Consider the following 21,100-nt stretch of genomic DNA (forward strand, 5'->3'; position numbering starts at 1 on the left):
ACCAATAATAAAAAGTATTGCTTGCTCCTGTCCCTAGAGGTCCTCCAGACAGACACTTTCTGTCCCCACTCATTTCTCTTCACAATACACTTCTGTACTTCCTCTTCCCTGGGAGGTCGTGCCTAGTCCCTGGCCCCTGCTCCTCCTCCTCACACATACATCTAAACCACACTTTTCTCATCAGATTGATATTAGGACATTGACAATTCATCAGCTTTCTCTCCAGGTCTTTGCTATGTGGGCAGCCCACCCAGGTCATAAGAGAGCTAAGCTTGAAAGAGAATAATGCAATGTTATGGTGATGTGAGTAACAGACTAGCTAAACTGATGGAGTAATGGCTTCTAATGTATAGCTCAGACTGCTTCCCCAGAAAACTAATCCTGGAATGGATCAGATGCTGTCCAGAGAGGTTGTGAAGTCTCCTTCCTTGGAGATCTTCAAAAGCTGCCTGGACATGGTCCTGGGCAACCAGCTCTGGGTAGCCCTGCTTGAGCAGGGACTTGGACCAAATGCCTCCAGAGGTCCCTTTCCATTTTATCATTCCAGTTCTCTATGGTCCCTTCTGCCCCTAGATTCTACTAAAGGATATGTATGTGCCCTAATTCTTCCTCATAAGGTTTCCTAGTTTTTAGCAGTATCTGTGGTATTGTGTGGAGAGATTCATCTAATTTAAGCAATTATTTGATTATATTTTACTTTATACACAAGATATGAAAAAATCATGTTAAAACCTTGGAAATGCTGAGAGGTTGTGCAAATATTCTGTCAAACAATTTTGAAGACCAAGGGAAAAAATACTTAAAAATGAAAGAATGAGAGAATAATATACTTCGTATGACCTTTTTCCTTTTTTTTTTTTCCTCTCCAATAACCTTGTTCCACATTGGCCAATAGAAAAAAAAATTATAATCAGTTACATACAAAAGTACTTCAAAAAGCTGGAATCACATTAATTTCCGTTAGGATAATTAATATATACTATCTCAAATTCTAACTGTGAGGGCAGTTTTCAAAATGGTATCTGGTAATTTGGTACATAGTACTTAAAGTTGGTGCTGGAATTAAAAGTAGCTTTAAAAATAAAATTGTTATATTCCATTACATTCAACATTACCCATATTTTCTGAGAGTCCTCAGTCTTGGAGGAAAAAAAAAATATTCTATGCATAGGCTTAACAAAGGTCGACAAATTTTGAGATTTTACCAGCATATTGAAGCTCTCCTTTGTAATACAGTGAAAAATGAACAACAATATAAGATATAGTATGGCCAGATCAAGGAATTCTTTGTTATTGCCCTACTCAGGGAATAATTAATTGCAAGATATTACGCAGAGAAGTTCTGCCTAAAGCATCTGTTCTATAGAAAAGTGGTCTGCTACTACAGTATACCAAAAGTTAAGTATGAGACAATATCATGTTATCTGAGAAAAAAATAAGCTCTTTAGTGGGATGTATAAACAAGAACATAAGGTATAAGATATGGAAAGTCATTCTTTTCCTACATCCAGTGAAGGTTGGGGCCACAGCTGCGTACAGATTCGACTCCCCATGTAGGGAGAGTACAGACTGATCAGAAATCTGGAAAACATGACCTATGAGGGAAGACTGGAAGAGGTATTTGCCATTATGTTTTAAAAAGATAAGAGTAACAGGGCACAATATCAGCCTTCAGGCACACAAAAGGTGCTGCTAAAGGGAATGAAACTATTTCAGATTTCATATGCAAAAAATAATACTGCTGTTTCTTACTTCAAAACAGCGAAGACTAAGGTCAAACATTAGTTGGACTTCCTAACGCTGAGGATCGTGAAACAAAGAAACAGATCTGCAGGTAATCTTATGACTTTTCTGTTGGAAGAACTGAAAACCAGGTTGAAGTAAACATCTTCTCAGGATCACTGACCCTGTGGGGCAGGGGACAAGCTGGGCATTCTGTGCAGTTCTTTTCTTGCCCCCCCCTTTTTTTTTTCCTGAAAGAATATGTTCTGTTCATTACAGTGATCTATTAGTTGTATTGTGAATGAATGTTAGATTGGTCCTCCATAGTTAGTTAACAAATCTATGTATTTTCTAGTCTATCAAGATAATAGGAATCTCAATGCAGTACAAATAACTTAAAATAAAAATACAAGTTTAAAAGGTCTGTTAAAGAACTCATGAAGGAATATTTCAGGACACATAATGCAATACATAATCAAACAATTCCTCTGCTGACTGAGATTAGACCAAATGAATTAAAAAGGAAAATAGAAGATCATAATTACAAGCAATAATGAACTTCAACAAGCTCTGTGGAAAAAAACAGAACCTAAAAAAAGTACCTGCATTGTTTAAAACAAAGCAAAGAAGAAATTCACTTACAGACTACAGCACGATGCTTACTTAAAAATCTCTATTAAAGTTAAAGCAACTTGAGACCAAAAAGAGCAGTGTTGGACAAAAATTTAATACCACAGCAAAAGCCATGGAAATAAAAAAAGATTTTTGTATGTGCAATTCTGCATTTTATTTTATAAGCTTATATTTTTGTTATCTCAGTCAGGTATAATTTATCCCTTGCTTACAGATATGCTCTAGAAATAAAGCCCTGGTTTGCTCTTTCATTTGCCTTAAGTGATTAGCATCTATTAACACAATCATTTTGTTTCTAAGCACATCACTGATGTTATTTCTGAGCACACCACTGTTATTATTTTTATTCAGAAAGTTTAACTATTCCCAATGAATGCAACTGTGACTTATTAGAAATATCAGCAAAGCTTGGGAATGCTACAGGTGGTCTTCACCTAAGGTGAACAATAAAAGCAGCTATTAGGAAATCCTTCTTTGGTTTATCTAAAACAAAGGAAGACACTGTAAAAATCACGATAAAAGCTGTAGTAAGAACTTAGGTAAAATATGAGTTTTTTTTTTTTTTTTTTTTTTTCCTCCATGGGAGTTCTGCCTGGGTTATATTGCTTGGAGCCCTTAATCACAAATGATGGAAGAAAAACATAACTCTGAGGAATGGTAACAGGATTGAAGGGAAAAGAAGAACAAGAGAAATTATTTTCCTCCTCCCTGGAACTCCGTCCTGGACAGCAGTGGGACACCCACTAACTAATATTTCATTCAGGAACACTAACCCTTAGAATATATAAGCTTAACAGTTTTAAAAATACATATATTAATATTTAACACAATTTTAATAAAATGAGGTACCATGAAAATAAGGTATAGGATGAAGGACTTTCTGTTTTTATCACAGTTAATGCCACTGATCCAAGAACTCAGATACTGCTCACAACATTTACACTCCAGTCAGCCCCATTTCATCAGCCTCTCACTGCTGCTGCAAAAGCATACAGAAACTGTGGATTTTTCTGACTGGAAAGGACTTTGAGACCACATCTACCAACAGAAACTGTGTAAACAGCTCACATGAAACCCATGTATAAATGTTTCAGAAGTACATTATTTTTTGAATTGCTAAAACACAGCAAAACTGGTAGGAGATGGTAATTGAGAGGTTTTGTTCTGAAAGAGCTGCATTGGTACAACTGAGGAGACAGCGAGTGGTAGTACTGAGACAAAATGAAGCATTCAGATAAGGAGGGCTGGCTTTAATTCCAGCGTATCCCCAGAGAAAACCAAACACTGCATAGCTCCCTGATTTCCACCTAGTGGATCATCCATCTAGAAATAAGCATCATAGTGTCAAAGAGGTAAAATCCCTGACTCTCTTCAGTGATGCATGCTTCTCTCTGTTGCCTGTAAGTATGGGACTCAGATACTTAGGAAAAAAAAAAAAAGGAATTTGAATCCGAAGTTGTGAATATATTATATTATACTCATAATATGACAACCTAGGATTGTCCTAGAAAGGTCAGTGTATTAATTACAGAGAAGAGAGCATACCATGATTTTCAGTTTCAGAGTCTGGTCCCCAAACCATCTGCTGAACTTCTCTAAAGAAAGGAAAAATCTATTTGACTGTAACAGACAATGCCTATTTTATTTGTCTACTGTATGCAATGTTACATTCTTTTAAGAGACTTCGGTTGTGCAGATGCAATGATGGAAGAAAAATCCTGTTTGTCTTCTAGTGGGTGCACTATCCATCTAGTGAAGAACATGGAGCAATGGCAGGACTGACCCTCCCCAGGGGGCCACAGAGAGGTTTCCAGCATGGGACCAGAAGGAGGACAGACGTACGTGGTGAGGTCAGCAGACAGCCTACGGCACAGCCAGGCCTCAGGCAGCTATGGCTGTCAGAGCAAGACATCCTGGCAGGCCTTAAGGAAAGAGGCTCCCTAGGGATCAAGAAGGGACTGCACAAAATTGCTGCAGTGCAGAAGTCAGCTGAAGAGTTCCTGGCCTGGGTGCAAGATGGAAAGAAAGTACCCCTGCCACCTGCAAGGCCATTGGGGCAGCAGGGAAATCAGCTAGGGAACTCCATTTGTTTCAGTCAAATCACTTTGACATTTTTCTATTTTCAAATGCTGTCTGCTCTAATATCAGCTCAGAGAAAGCTAGCTTTACAATGTCAAGACCCTTGACAGAATTTCTGAGGTTCCCATTAAAGGTGCAGTATAGGTCACAAGGTACGTAGCAAAAGATCTGATTGACTAAAGTCCCTGAATCTTCCCTCTCCCCTCCCTTTTCCAACTGATTTTGGGATAGCATTCTTCTAAAAAAATGCTTAAGAAGCTACAAGGTTATACATATACTTCAGTAAAAGCAATTGTTTGCATCAGTAAATTTCTCTACATGAAAGTCCAGAGTAAAAGAAAGGTATGTTCTTTGAGAAGATTGGCAAAAAATATTGTAGTTGCGTGTAGTGTGCCTCTATTTAAAGCTCTGTTCTTATTCTAAAACCATGTTATACTTTAGGTTTTGTGATTTATGTACGTTATATATACATTTATATTTAGTATATATATATTATATAAAATATACATAATTTGTGTGTGTGTATATATATATATCTCAAATGTTTTGCTTCTACTATAACTATACTCCCAAGGTGTGAACAAAGATTTTTATGTTCTCAATTATTTGGAAATTCTGGGATTGTCGGCTCACTGTGGATGTACAGAAACTGAAGATTTATTTATTGTCACATTGGTCACCACATTCAGAAAATGAAATAAGAATCTGGGATAGCTGTTTAACAGAATAATGAACGGTTTGGAAGACCAACTCTAATACTGCATCTGGAGGTCAATTTCACAGAGAATGTAAATTGACAGTGTGTGGAAATCAGCAGGCTGTTAGCACAATCTGGTCTTATGTATTTATATATAAAACTGTTCATATATAAGAGCTCTTCAAACTCTCAAACATTTGTGGAAATGAAGTGATACTTCAGAAGTTTTGAGATAAGAACTTCAAAGGCATCAAAAAACACTTTACCATGCCATACTTGTAACTTCCAACACATGCATTACCTGCAGAATTGAGAAAAAACAGCTTAAGGACTTGTCCAAGACCAGCCACTTGAATTGCACTAACACCAGGAAGAGCCCTTCGGTAAACACAGAAGATCTGGATCACATTTTACCCACAACTAAAGCAAGTATGCCGAAAGCTACGAGACAGCACGGCCTTTCCGCTCCACAAAGTCAACACAAACAGAGCTCAAAGAGCACATGGAAAAAGAGGCTAAATAAGGTGAAGATTTCCTGATGTACAGCAAGGCCCAGCACTGATCCAGCAACATGAAAGAATATAACAAGACACATTTCTTCAACAGGTCGCCCTAAGGTAGGAAGTTTCCTGTGATTACAAAGTCTCACGTAGTTGGTGTCAAAGTTTTCTGTTGATATTAATTTGCATTTAGTACTTCAGCAACTTCATGCTATTTTTGGTGTTTCCCCTGCTAAAGTATGAACAGTTGAGTATCTCTGATGAACACAGATAACCAAATTAAAATGGCGATTTACTGTCATTTAACTAATGGGTATTTATAGTACCTTTTATCAAAAATAAAGTTTAAATACCATTACTTAAAATTAAATACATATGTATTATTAGCATTGTAGAAATTCTGACATCATTCTAAGCAAACTGAGGTGTGAAATGAAACTCAAGGAAATGTAAGCAGACATTTAAATCCCTCTTAAAAGCTTGATGAGCTTACCTAGCACAGTAATAAAATAAAGAAAAAAAGGCAGTTGAGGCAGTGATAGGAACAACTGTGTTTTGCTAGGCAGGATAATAAACTCTCTAGTAGGGAGAAGAGCACACAACAAAGCTTTTTCTAGATGGAGTGGGTGCCAATATATTGTTTTTCTTCAGGTACCTCTTACTCTCTGCAGTAGGATACAGACTTAAAATGACTGTTGCTCTGATCAAGCAGAACAACTCATAGGTCCAGAAGCAATGCTCCATAGATTCAACAAGAAACATCAAAAAAATTATCCCTCCTGAAAAGCAAAAACAAAATCTGTTCTTTTGTTCCCTCGTTGATGTTTCTTGTGACATGAACTCGTACGGTGAACAGTCCTTCTGGGAAATACTTGCAAGAGAGCACAGAGAGCAAGCGGAGCAGCCATAACTATAATCACTAAAGAAAACATGGTCATACTGATAATAATGCCTACTCATTTCAGTAATCCTGACTGCAGAAGCTTGAAAAGGTGCAACAGTTCCTGAAAAGTCTATTACAAAACTGAAACCGTCCTGCTATCTTGTCACAAAGGGGAAAAGTATGCAGCACTTGTCAGAGCCCGTGGCAAATTAAATCACCCATTAGCTTCTTACCAATCCATCCCTTGACAGACTTCTTGCCAGCAAACACTGAGATGTTGAATAGCAAGAAAAAGAAGAGCAAGAAGAGGTCTTTTAATAAGCAAAGTATTTTGCCACCACATTTTAATAAAGCTTCTGACAATTTGAATTACTACAGGTGATTTCAGTTTAAATCCAGAGTTTTCAAAGTAAATGCATATAAAGCACTAATCCATCAGAATGAGGTTAAAGGGGATAAAAATCCTACAACTGCAGTTTTAAATTACTAATTAGCTACTTAATAGAACTATTGCAGCTGTTCTTTTTGCTAACCATTAAACTATAAAGATATGAAGACAATGAAAGGCGAATGACCTTCTATATGTCAAAGAATATTGCTGAAGGCATCTGCAGCTAATGGGCCTGTGCTTGCTCGTGCAGAAAGAGTAAATAGGTTTATTAGCTTATTCAGCTGGAAAATGCTTAGCAGCTACTGGTCATCTGATAACAAATTTAATTCATAGTTCATTTAGCTATAAAGGGAACTGATTTTTTTATACTGTTATTCAAATGTCCTGAAACATAATCTGTACCCAGAGGGGGTTAGACAGACTCATGAACCCTGGAACAAAATGTTATCTACTTATTCTGACCTAGTTTGCATCCTGTACCACCACATGTGAGTTTCTTACAATTGAAACATTGATTTCCTAGGAAAAGATTAGCTCTTATAACTAGAGATAACAAATGGAAAAACTGAAACCTTCTTGAAATCCATACAAGCCTTGTTGCAAACATACATTACATAATTATGGAATTTATGAAAAAACAAAGGCTGTGTAAAAATATTATGTTGTTCAATTTAAAGCAATGTTTTTTTTTCAGAGTACAATTTACCTTCCTTTCTAAAAACACATTTTTGATTTTGTTTGGAATTATCATCCTTATGTTAACTGTGTTGTACTTGATGTTAAAACAAGAAAGGGTCATGCACACAAATGTTTGCCTGTAGCTACTTCAGTGAACCTTTCCCAGCCACTGATCTTCTTCTGAGAATTTTTACTATACACTGAGGAAAGACCTACTGGTAAGAAAGGGGAAATGAACACTCAGGACAAAGGTACAAATCTCTCCCTACTCAAAATATCCTCAGAAATTAGTCACAAAAATCAGTGCTACAAGTTCACCTGTGTTAATTTATTCCCTACAGAAGCCAGGTCAATGATAAAGACTAAAGCAATGAGAGACGTTTTTGATAACAGAGTTCAAATGTAACCATGTTATTGAGGTGCCAGAATGGAGTGGCAGTCAAAATCTGTCTAAAACTAGCACTAAAGCATGTTTTTTTCATACCATCTATTGTTCATGGCAGGAAGGAAGGGAGAGAAAAAGGAAAGAATCCCATCAAAGTAATGAGTGATTTCCTTTATTGACTTTTCTATTATTATTGTTATTATTTTTGTTAAAGACATTCATTTTTAAGCCAGGTACAACTTCTCCCACTCCAGTGAAATCTTAAATGTTCACTTTTTGTTCCAGTAATAGGTTTGTTCATAACTTTTTGCTTTTTCTATAGGCTTTTCATGTCAGTTATAATAACTCATGGAACGGGTGGAAAAAAATATAAATATTTTGCTTAATTTCCAGAATATTTGCAAACTACATTAATTAATTCTCTGGCCTAAAGTATCAGTAGGATTTTGTTACTGTCTCATATTCTGGCAGTTGAACAGCCATTCTGAATGTTTCCACGGTCATCCTCATACCCATCAGTAACACATCAGAAATTTTCTTATTCTTGTAACACAGAAAAGAAAATCAGGTTTGCTGAATGAAACTGCTACTGCTTGTGACAGGCATTTTTATGATGGATTTATTTCTACTGTATTTATCATAGCTTTAAAACAATTGAAGGAAGGCCATTTAATTATCTTTGCAAAACGGTGTGAAAAAATATCCCACTGATAAATGAAACTGAGAGGTTGGCTTACGATCAGTCTTCAGCACATCTTTAGATATCAACAGTGCTGAAACCTGATGTAACAGAAAGGACAGAATTCATTTCTCACCCTGTTTGTCACAGCCTGATCTTCAAACAGGGAACAAGAGGAGCTCTGTCATTTTCTGGTTTAGCTCAGAACAAATCTAATAATGCTAGTCTCACAAACCCTGTGGCAGTGTGAGCCCTTTATATGGGTTATGAGGGTGTGAGCCCTGCTTCCGCAGCCGTATTTCCTTTGGCTAAGTTGGATAACCCACAGATCATGGTCACCTAGGATGTTCTTTAATCTTCACTTAAGAAATGACACGACACTGTTCTATGGCGGTGCTCTCTTTACATCTTAAATGGGTACATGCGCGTGTATTTTCTTTTTAAACGGCTGCGGTAGTAACTCATCAGAAGAAATGAAATGTTCAGACTACAGCAGTGTCTTTTATATGCTTTTAGAGATGTCTCGTGGCTCAGAGATGTTTTGCATGCAGACTGCCAGGTTTAAACGCCCACATGAAAAACATAGTTTATATGTGAATCACACGCTGCAGTGGAAAAAGCTCATCAGATTTCTAAAAGGGAATGTATTTTTGTAGAACTAAAGATGCATTAGTCTTAAAATATCGGCAGAGGACAGTAATAAATATATCCTATTTACACACATCGCTCCAGCTCCACACAGCCTGAAGTCAATCAATGCTCTGGTGCTTGTTTTTCCTATTAACTACCTGTAAATGAATAGCTTCCCACCAGAGGAACTATAGCTAAGAGGAAATGGCAGAGTCTGAAGTGCAGATACACCTTAGATTGGCTGACTCAAGAAGAATTAGCAATAAGCTAGAAACTAAGGTCTCTGTTCACCAGCAGAAACCTCATCTCTTACAACCTCTGCTAAGGGAATGAAATGTTAGGTGTAGCATGGGTATGAGCTTACATAAGAGAGATGAATGACATAGGAATTCAAGGAGTGGAGAGGCGAATGGGAAAAGAAAAGGAAAAACTTCTCTGAACATGATGAAAAGGTGAAGAGGAGAAGAACAAGCCAGCCTAAGAAAGAAGAAAGGTCATGTCATATTCTGTTTATTTTCTGTTGGAAAAAAAATCAGCAAGACACTATGAAAAAGAGGTGGAAGCTTTGAGAAGCAATTCAGAAGCATAAAGGTTGCTGGAACTGTGGGTATGGCATTCATGTGAGCTGAAGATGTACTCTGCATTCACATGCATTTGAGCATAAAACTCACGGAGCAATAAAATCTTTTTCTTGCTGCACCCTGCCCTTTTAACATACCCAGAAATGTATTTATTTATTTATTTATTTATTTTTTCTTTTTTGGCTCGTTGCCTTTTGGCTTATATATCTTAGATAATCTTTATTTTTTTCCCCTTCATCAGGCTGAAAGCCTGAAGAAGCCCAGGATGAAACAGATGTGGGAGTTCCACATCTTGTAAACACCCTAAGCATGCGGTGGTCCTTTTTAACCCCCCCACATGTCCCCTGAATATTCTTTATGGAAAGAAGAATTAGGTGAACAAAACAGCTGAGTACTAGGAGAACTAATACCAGGCACAGTTTGGTTCTCTGGAATCCTTAGTAGAGACTAGTAAAATATAAATACCTAAAAATATTCTATCTAGCTTGCTGGTTTAAATTCATTTTCTTCCCCAGTATGAAAGATTTTTTTTTCAGTCTGATATGAGTAAGTATTTGTTGTACTCCAAATAATTTAATTGTTGTGTGAGGCTAAACACTGAGGAGCAGTAATAACTACTAACTAACTATTTCACACTATTTTATTAATCAGAAGTTTATTATTGCAAACAAATCTGTTCTCCTAAAAAAAATGAAGTGGAAAACAAAAAACAAGGTATTTTAGTTTTGGCACTGTGTATTTATTTACTAGTATAGTGAACTGTATTATTGCAAAAATTTCAGCTCTTGTTAAAACATTGAAGTAGAAAACAAAACCAAGATATTTAAGCATTGGCACTGTGTATTTATGAACTAATATTCTGAATTGTACTTATTTTTTTTCCTAAATGTTTCTCATGAGAATTTTTTCCCCTTGTGGCAAAATAATTTCTTGCCCTTGTTCAAATCTCGGAAGTCCAGTGCATTTCATACCAAGCTGTTGCAACCACTGTTCCAAAAAAAAATGGTCCATAAAAATTACAAGTTGGCAACAAAATCATAGGTATTTAAATACAGTCAGCTGGTTCACAGTCAATGAGAACCTTTGTTTTCCTTGGGGTAAGAAAATGAGGCTATTTATCATGTAATATTCAGTCAGCTAGGACTGAATGTTTTGAATGGTATCTCAGCCTTCAACAGTCTGAAAACCCAACTGAACCTAAGTAGCACTGTTCTGAGGATTAAGAATTTATGAAAATAAAGCCATGGGATAAGACAGTAAAGACAGAAACTCCCAGAATATAATTGCCTTTCACAATTGGCTAGACAAAAGAACACTGGAACTTACAAAACAGAATACTTGGTTCTTATCAATAATTTGAGCATTATACCAGAATAATTTCACAAGTTTTGTTCTGCCAATATATTCCACTAGTTTTTGTGAAACTTTAAGAAAAACAGCTCGATGTCCAAGTGATGAGTGGTGTTCCTCAGGGGCTGGTATTGAGACCAGTGCTGTTTAACATCTGTATTGGTGGCATGGACAGCGGGACTGAGTGCGCCCTCAGCAAGTTTATCAATGATACCAAGCTGTGTGCTGTGGCTGACACACTGAAGGGAAGGGATGCCATCCAGAGGTACCTGGACAGGCTTGAGAAGTGTGCCTGCGTGAACCGCATGAGGTTCAACAAGGCCAGGTGCAAGATCCTGCATCTGGGCCGGGGTAAGCCCGAGCATACAGACTGGGTGGAAAATGGATTGAGAGCAACCCTGAGGAGAAGTACCTGGGGGTGCTGGTTAATGAGAAGCTCAACATGAGCTGGCAATGAGCACTTGCAACCCAGAAAGCCAACTGTATCCTGGGCTGCATCAAAAGCAGCATGGCCAGCAGGGCAAGGGAGGTGATTCTCCCCCTCTGCTCTGCTCTCATGAGACCCGATCTGGAGTGCTGCGTTCAGCTCTGGGGCCCAAAACACTAGAAGGACATGGAACTGTTGGAGTGAGTCCAGTGGAGGACCACAAAGATGATCAAGGGTCTGGAGCACCTCTCCTATGAGGACAGGCTGAGGGAGCTGGGGGAACTGGGGAGCTAGAGAAGAGAAAGCTCCAGAGATACCTTATACTATTCCTAAAGGTATTGGTATCTACAGAAAATCTGGAGATGGACTCCTCTCAGGGAGTGGAATGATAGGACAAAGGGGAATGGCTTTAATCTAAAATAAGGTAGATTTAGATTAGATATAAGGAAGAAATTGTTTATTCAGAGAGTGGTGAGGCACTGGAACAGGTTGCCCAGAGAAGCTGTGGATGCCCCATCCCTGGAGGTGTTCAAGGCCAGGCTGGATGGGGCTTTGAGCAACCTGGTCTGGTGGGAGGTTTCCCTGCCCAAGGCAGGGGGGTTGGAATTAGAGGATGTTTAAGGACCCTTCCAGTCTAAACCATCCTATGTTGATGAAAAAATGCTAAAGGGAAAAAAGAAAAAAGTAAAGTAAAGTAAAGTAAAAGAAAAGAAAATAAAAGAAAAAAAGAAAATAAAAAAGGAAAAAAAAAAGAAAAAAGAAAAAAGGAAAGGAAAAACAACAATTGTTTATGAACATTTTATGTTTCAAAACAGTAGAAAGTACAGGGAGGCAGTAATGTCTCACACAATGGAACTTTTCAAATATTTTTATAGACACTGAAAACATACAAATGATAGAGGTATTTAAAATTTTTAGTCTTTTTAATGCAGTATATACTGTACCAGAGGGAAGATTAAGCAGAACTGTGTCTAACGTTACTTCACAATACCCTGCAAAAACAGCCTCCTTTTGCCTAAAATAGGTTTCTAACTAAACAACACTTGAAGAAAACCTGAAAAAGATGTGAGTATGTGGAGGTTTTGAGGAATGATTTGAAGGTCTATGTGGTGTCTTATGTATTCACCTCTAAAAATGCATTCCTCTGAATGTAATACAATTGCTACTACAATGAACACAAAAACATGGCCACATTTTTAAGAGCACAATATAACCTTCCATACCTCTTCCAGTCGCTATTGACTCATCCTGTGTATTATCCCTTGGATCACTGGCAGAATTATTGAGGTCTATTACCAATTTTAAATGTAGAAAATTAGGATGATTTAATGTGATAACCAAAGGCAATGCCCTGTTTGTGGTGTGAAAACAGTTCTTAAGACTGATGATAGTCTGGGTATATAGAGTCTCAGATTAGGAAATTGGCAGGAAAAACTATCTACTGATATTTGGAGGTTTAAAAAGTCACTCAGCATCACCAGGTTAGCTATGTTATGAATTTGCTGGATTGTGTCACAGAGAGTGAAAAATATGAAAATGTATTTTTACAATAGAACTATACCTGCCAGGTGTCTATTCCTGACTGAGCAATCATAATTATAGCAGGTGTCTTTCAGGGTTAAAGCACAGGAGGATAGCAAAAGCCTTAAAAGACAAGCACAATATGGCATGAAAAAGCCCAAGGGTAGGAACACAAAGCACAAATGGTAAATTAATGATCATTGAAGGAATACAGCTCTGAGAACAGGGCTGAATCAGTCTTAGGCCCTAACAGAAGACAAGGAAGATGCATCCAAGACACAAACAACGTAAGTTTAGTGAAAGTACATAGAGGTAACAAGAATGTTTGAGAAAGACTGTGCAAAAATGGGAGCAGAAGAAGAGGGAAGATGAATGGCTCCAGCAGTGCCTGCCCTAGTTAAGTCTGCTTTGCTTGATCAGCACCCAGAGGTCTTCCCTCCCCTGTGGCAGAGAAAGCAGCACTGCCATTCACCACATTTCACTGCTCCATCTCAGCAATTGTATGTTATCTTTTACTGTATAACTGGGCTAAGCAAACAAGAATTTTAAAGAGGTGCATGCCTCTGTTTTCTGCTTCAATTTTCCCACATGACAAAGTAATTGATACTGTGGCACTGAAACATAGTAAGGTGGGATGCAACAGGTGAATCATGTTGTTGTGTAACTTACGGAGTCTATTTATCCAAGGACTTCGTGCTGCTCTGAATAGTGACATCTGCATCATAATTATTAAATCATACCTGAACAGCACCTAGACCCTCAGTCAAAAGATGTGGAAGTGTTAGTAACTGCAAACGGGGATTACCACGATACCTGAGCCAAAAAGCTCATTTTTTAAAGCTCCTCAGAAGCCACAAAAATAACTACAAGGCGATTATTTTACCCTGAAAGCAATGCAAATAATTCTCTTGTTTTTGTTAAATGTCAAGGTTGCAACTGGGCCTTTGTGAAGTATTCACAATGGATGTCTTCAGCTACCCAGGCTTCTTAAACTGGTCAAGAGAAAAATAGGTACCTGAATTAGGGTTGTCCACCTAGCCTCTAGGAAACCAGCTCTATTTCTTGACAATGTTGGAAGCATAGTGAAAATAGCTAACTTAGGCACTTAGAAGTCTAATGTTAGGTCCTAGGAATACTGCTGTATGTTTCCAGTTTAGAGTTATTATTAGTTCAATGTATACAATATAGAGTATTTGCTGTAGTATATGTGCAGTATTCTTTGGTGTCAATCGGTGTTGTCAAACAGCTATGGATCGATGTTTCTGGCCTTTCTGAAAACACTCTCAGGAAAAACGTGACCAGAAAATGAAAAGCAAGTTTAATGAGCAGATTTCTCCTGCATCCTTCAAAAAAATAAACGGATCAAGTCACAACACTGAAGATGACATTTTAGTATTCCTGAAAAAATAAATCTATCTATAACATGCCAGCAAACAAGAGGGTGCCATTCTACACTTACTCAATTACAGCATACTGTTTCAGGGTCACTTTTTGTTACCTGTACAAATGAGGTTTTCTGGCTAGCTGAGTATTGAGCAGCAATATACTGGATTTTGAACTTAGGAAGACTTTTAAGGGTTTAAGTTTCATGGCTCTTCGTATTTAAGTTTTTTATTCTAATTTATATCGAGAACTTTTCAGGAATTAGTAAGAAAATAATTGCTACTTGCTAGGAAAAAAAAAAAAAAAGTATTGAAAACTCTTTTGTAAAAGGATGGGTGTCTGAACAATAAAGCATGTTGTGTTGAAAAGTGGTACTAAAAGTTATCTTTAAAAGTACATTGCTGTAAGTCACAGTTCAGCTATGACTGTTCCTGCAAAAACCTACAGTTATGATTTTTGTATTGCAAAAAGTGGTGTGAGTATATATTCATAATAATGAAGTGTTATCATGACAATACCTAAATCTCAGAAAAAAATGCCAACGTTACAAGATGTGATAGTGAAAATAAGCGGCCAGATTCTGCTATTAACACCAACTTTGGAATTACCATGAACATAGGCTTTTTGTTTTCAGTGAGCATACCTCCTTAGTACTGCACAGCAAAACACAAATGATTAACCTGATCTCACATGTATGTACAAAATTTTAACACATTTTCCTTTAAAAGCAATATACTATACTTCCTCTAAGATACCGTATCACCTATTAGTAGCGTGCCTCCTCTTCTACTTATGTTTCTCTCTCTGAGATACAACTGTTGCAGTAAGTAGAAGAAATGGCACTCAGAATCTGTATTTCAGCTCCCTCTGTCCCTGTGCAGAGCATTGGTGCAGAACAGAATCTTGTTCCCTGTCTTTTATGTAGGAATCTCCTTCAAGACTTGAGGGCCTTAGAGAAACTGGTAGGATTTAGAGATCTACACCAGTAAGTCTGTCTTTTGGAAAGACATAGTGATTTACATTTTTTTTTGGTCATATTGATGCATCAAATGCCATGGTGTCTAAAACCGTGCATTGTCTCTATTAGTAAAGGGCACAGACGTGGATGCTTCCAGTGACTCAGACTGCCTTTTTTTTTTTTTTTTTTTTTTTTTTTTTTCCAACTAGTTGGCTGTTTTCAAGCTATTCTTCCATGTTATAATGTTATTATAATGTTATACAGATTCTTAGTGTCTTCTGCACTAATATAGATGGCTTTACTCTAAGAGAATGAATTACAGGAAAGAATCCATGAAGAACATAATGTAGTTAGTTATATACCAAATATATACCAGAATTTAATATTGAAAATGTAAAATAAAATGTCAGTGAACATTGTTGACATTGTTTGAAAAAAAGTGTTAATTACCAGTAGACCCATTTAAAAAAATATTCTGTTATATCACGCTAATATTGCCTTTTTCCTTGTCATTTGATTCTGAACAGTTGGTTAATAGAAATGAATACAGCTTACTAAGCATCTTCAAGAGCAACAAGGTGAAAAAAGAAGTCAAAAGTTAAGGAGGAAAAAGCCGTAGGCACTATTCACTACAGAAGAAAAGGATTATTTTCTCTTTTCCACGCCTGAATATGAAAAGGTTCCACAGGTTTCAGTTCCACAGGTGAGGAGACAGTAATTTGGACATGGCAGAACTCTTATTCTACAGATGTAATAAGATCTCTTGTATACATGCAAATTAGGGAGGAGAGCAGAATGATGTTTGTGATTTTGGGATTAATATATTTTAAAGGAAACATGCCACTCTATTAATTTGAATTTGTGTACTGATTTATTTATTTAGCCCATGTGGTTGCACTGCCCAAAACAACCACCCAATGTGTTCCTCCTGCTTCTTCCATTCCTTTCTCAAAGATACAGGATTAAATTTAAGTATATAGAACTCAACAAGCTATTTGTCTGAACAAGGAATTTAACGAGCAAATAATCTTTCATTAAAAGCATTTCTGAAATTATATTAAAGATTTCTTTGACAATATTCTTGATTTGTGTCAGTTACAGCTTTTGCATCCTCAGCTGGCAGTTCATTAAATGGGGAAATCACATAGTCCATCAATTGTTTGACTGAAGAAATGAAAAATGGCAGGCTGTTATCACATCTGTTTATTATTATTTTAATGTGGAATGATCAGCTGCACTGACAAACAAAATTCATTGACGGTTAACATGAAGAAGGCACAGCTTGTGAACAGCTCAATAGGAACATTTGGGGATCGTCCTTGCTGCCATTTGAATTAATGGAAATTTTGCCATTGAGTTGAATAGAAGCAAGACCAGATCCTATACAGTGCACTCATAATTATGCTAATAGAATTTGAAATTTCAGTGATAGAAAAGTAAATAGCATAGTTAAATTGGTTTAGCACGGATAGAAAAATGATGCCTCCTCTCTTGAGCTCCTAGAACTTCTGCTAATGAAATACATCTATCTACTTAACTAAATACATATATATATGTGAATTTATATATTATATTCCAAAGCCTTCCAAATATTTTTGTTTGTTTGTTTCAGAATGTTATCACCTGAGATGTAACACTAGATTACATTCATGAACATTTGAAATTTTAACTTGTCATATTCTGTTAAGGTCAACAGAAACACACTTTTCCAGAGAGACGATACCACTGCCATGAGATGGAAACCACTTTTTCCATTCCAGAATTGAGTACTATTTCTTTAAAAGATCTGTCTTTTCTTTCTGTTAAGGATTAAAATCAAATTTAAGAATTGGCTAGCCAACTTTCCACAGTACAGTTTTATCAGTACAAGACCTTACAGAAATCATGTCATATGCAATAAGCATTGGAATTTCATAATTCTCACAAAGATGTCGAGATAGATTGCAGCATTTTACAAAACCATTAAAAATGGTTGTTCAGTCATGCATCTGTGGCCACTGTTTCTTTGCCTCCAAAAGCTAAGGCCTTTCAAAATCATCACTGCTTTTTCTTTCTTTCTTTCTTTCCCTTTCTTTCTTTCTTTCTTTCCCTTTCTTTCTTTCTTTCTTTCTTTCTTTCTTTCTTTCTTTCTTTCTTTCTTTCTTTCTTTCTTTCTTTCTTTCCTTCCTTCCTTCCTTCCTTCCTTCCTTCCTTCCTTCCTTCCTTCCTTCTTTCCTTCCTTCCTTCCTTCCTTCCTTCCTTCCTTGGAAGGATGGCTGCCAGTTTTTCTTTTCTTGCATATGTCACTTCTCTATTGAGTTTTGCTCCCTCTGCTCCTCAAGTTAATGAAACGATCAGATTTTTCTTTTAGAAATATGACTGAAAATACAGTATTGCCTGTATCTACTCATTCACATTTTCTCTTTCAAGACATTCAGGTGGTTCTTTTCTGTCTTATGGTTATTCCCATATTAATTTATGCCCCCCTCTACCCCCCCCAAAAAAAGTAAAATTAACTATTTTTGTCTTTAGATTTTCATTCCTTAGATAGGTTTTGATGGGATAATTCAAAAAAAAAAAAAAAAAAAAAAAAAAGTTGCTCATTTTGCTCATTTAGAAGCAAACAAAAAGTATGTAATTTAGAGGTGCATTTAAAATAACGTCATTTTCCATCTGTAAGACCTGGTCACTATTAATGTGGTTGCAATGGGAAGTCATAAGGAACTCATCTTTCACTAAAGAATAGCCAAATTAATGTGAGTAGAGCAGATGTCTCAGCAGATCAATAATATCCCCTTGACAGTCACTAACATATGCCAAAACATAACATCTGAAAAACAATGAGGAAGAACAAGACAATAAGCACCTGTTACACTATCCCAGTTTTATCGTTAAGGTGACACCAAGTATTTCAAGCTGAATACAAATCATGCAACAGAAAACTTGTATATTCTGTTTAAATATTTAGTACAAAATTAAAGGAAGAAAATTCAAAGACTACCTTGGAATTCACACCACTGTAGTGCATGGGAGCCACAGATTCATTAGCAAGAAGAAAAATAATATACTATCATGTTTTTAAGAGTTTAAAAACATTAGTATACTTGAGAACAGATTAAATTCAAGTTGATGTGAGATTCTGTCACTCATATTATTACAAGGTCCTGATTCTGCTGCTCTTACATTAGTTTTTCCTTTATTCATCAAACCTATATGCTAATATGGGGAAACGTGTAGAACCCATCTTTAAAATAAGTAATACAGTCACACTGGAGTATGTTCCTTGATGGAGATATGAACAAGAACAGGTGATGAGAAGAAACTATAAGAGTGACTTGCTTAGAAGACAACAGAATAATTTTAATTTCTCCACAAGTGTCTATTACAGATAGTAGCTAATTTTTCAACACCACTACCACTGACAACTCCATCTGGATAACTATACGGGGCTTGCCAAGACTAAGTCAAACAAAAGTTCTCAATATTCATTATTGCTTATTTATTTTTAGGAAAATATTTCTAACTTCATAATCTAATTTACAAAATAAAAATCAGTTATGAACGCAATGCAGATATGCATGCTTGGAATTCAAATGCCCAGCTTCTGAAGAGAGTGTATAATTACAATGCATCTCAGTGTCTACCAAGCCCAGGTTCCTCAAAAATGAATGGAAATTATGTGCACTCCTCCAAGACTATTTTTGTCAGGGTACCGAGAGCACTAACAGCTCTTTATGGCCTGCCCAACATCCCCTGTGTCCCTGCCCCGTTCCCTGCCCCTGCTTCCGCTCAATCCCAAGCCTGAGCAATGGTATAAGTGTGTGTGTGTGTGTCTCCAATTCTGTCTTCTTTATGGGCCTGGGACCTGGGCCCATTTCATCCATGGGCCCTTTGTACATACGCTGCAACTTGCCTGCAGTTCTGACTTTAGACCTGGCTCCTACATGGACATTGGATCCATGTCTCTGTCTCTGTCTCTGGCCCTGTCTCCTCTTACTCCTAGCTAGAGCCTCAAGGCAGACCCTGAACTCAATTCATTGCTTGTCTTGCCTGTGTTCAGCCCCTGTGTGAATGCACCCCATGGATAAAAGGGCAAACTCTGCTGGGTCTCCCTGGTTCCCTGGCCCTGAAGAAGCAGTCAGCCTCCTGCTCCTTGATGATTCTGGATCAACCTCTCTATATATGCAATAATCCCTAAACAAAAAATGTTGACTTCCTATTTAGTATCTAATTCAGCTATGTTCAAAATTGAACTAATGTGTTAATAATCACAGAATAAAGGAAAAACGGGCTTGAAAGAACTATGGGATAAACTATAAAGTTTATCCACTCAGCCCGCAGGAAAGATAAATGATATTTACATTGTTTCCAATGTTACATCAGGAATCTGGAGAGGTCCCAGCTGACTGGAAGCTGGCAAATGTCATTACAATTTTCAAGAAGGGCAGGAAAGAAGACCCTTGTAATTACAGGCCTGTCTGTCTCACTTCAGTGCCTGGTAAAATTATGTAGAAAATTATTCTGGGAGGTATTGAAAATCACCTGAAGGACAATGTGGTCATTGGTCATAGCCAACATACGTTCATGAGGGGAAGGTCCTACTTAACAAACTTAATTTCCTTGTATGACAAGGTCACCCATCTAGTTCACCAAGGGAAGCTAGTTGACAGAATCTGCTTGGATTTCAGTAAAGCTTTTGATACTGTTTCTAACAGTATCCTTCTAGACAAAATGCTCAGAATACAGCTAGACAAAAACATAATGTGATGGGTGAACAATTGGCTGATGGGTCAGGCTCAAACTTTTGTAGCAAATGGGGTTGCATCAAGCTTGCAGACAGTCACTAGTGGTGTTCCTCAGGGCTCCATTTTAGGGCCAAGTCTCTTCAATATTTTCATAAACAACTTTTTTTGAGTAAGTTTGCAGATTATATTAAATTGGGAGGAGCTGTTGACTCTTTCAACGGTTGAGAGGCCGTCCAGAGAGATCTTGACAAATTAGAGAGCTGGGCAAACATGTACAATATGAAGTTTAACAAGAGTGAGAGCCAGATACTGCACCTGGGATGGGGCAACCCTGGCTACAGATATCCCTGTTACAGACTGGGGGATGAGAGGCTGGAGAGCAGCCCTGCAGAAAGGGATCTGGGCATTTTGGTCAACAGCAAGTTGAACATGAGATAACAGTGTGCCCTGGCAGCCAAAAGAGCCTACCGTACCCTGGGGTGCATCAGGCACGGCATTGCTAGCTGGTCAAGGGAAGTGACTGTCCCTCTCTGCTCTGGTGCGGCCTCACCTCGAGCACTGTGTGCAGTTTTGCTACCACAGTGTAAAAGGGAAATAAAACTATTACATGGTGTCCAAAGGAGGGCTACAAAGATTCTAGGTTCTCAAAGGTTCTAGAGGGCAAGACATATGAGGAGCAGCTCAAGTCTCTTGTTTTTCTCAGCCCAGAGAAGAGCAGACTAAGGGGAGCGGAGAGGCAGGTGCTGAGCTCTGCTTTCTGGGGACAGCGACAGGACCCAAGGGAACGGCATGGAGCTGGGATAGGGGAGGGTCAGGCTGGGTGTTAGGAAAAGGTTCTTCACTGAGAGTGTGGTCAGGCACTGGAACAGGCTCCACAGG

General features: G+C 37.6%; 1 protein-coding gene across 16 annotated transcripts in view; it reads right to left on the reverse strand.

Moving 5' to 3' along the window:
• DLGAP2 (DLG associated protein 2) overlaps positions 1-21,100 on the reverse strand; it is a 325,073-nt gene that overhangs the window by 176,297 nt on the left and 127,676 nt on the right. For 2 of the 16 annotated variants that reach the window (XM_035323322.1, XM_035323320.1), the window contains exon 1: positions 5,398-5,438. The exons of the other annotated variants lie outside the window; for them this stretch is intronic. In XM_035323322.1, coding sequence (XP_035179213.1) covers positions 5,398-5,425 — 28 coding nt within the window. In that variant the 5' untranslated portion in view covers positions 5,426-5,438. Of the gene's footprint in view, positions 1-5,397; positions 5,439-21,100 lie in introns of those variants that run through there. 16 annotated transcript variants of the gene reach the window in all.

The sequence above is a fragment of the Oxyura jamaicensis genome, chromosome 3 (assembly GCF_011077185.1).
Source record: "Oxyura jamaicensis isolate SHBP4307 breed ruddy duck chromosome 3, BPBGC_Ojam_1.0, whole genome shotgun sequence".
Classification (NCBI taxonomy): Eukaryota; Metazoa; Chordata; class Aves; order Anseriformes; family Anatidae; genus Oxyura; species Oxyura jamaicensis.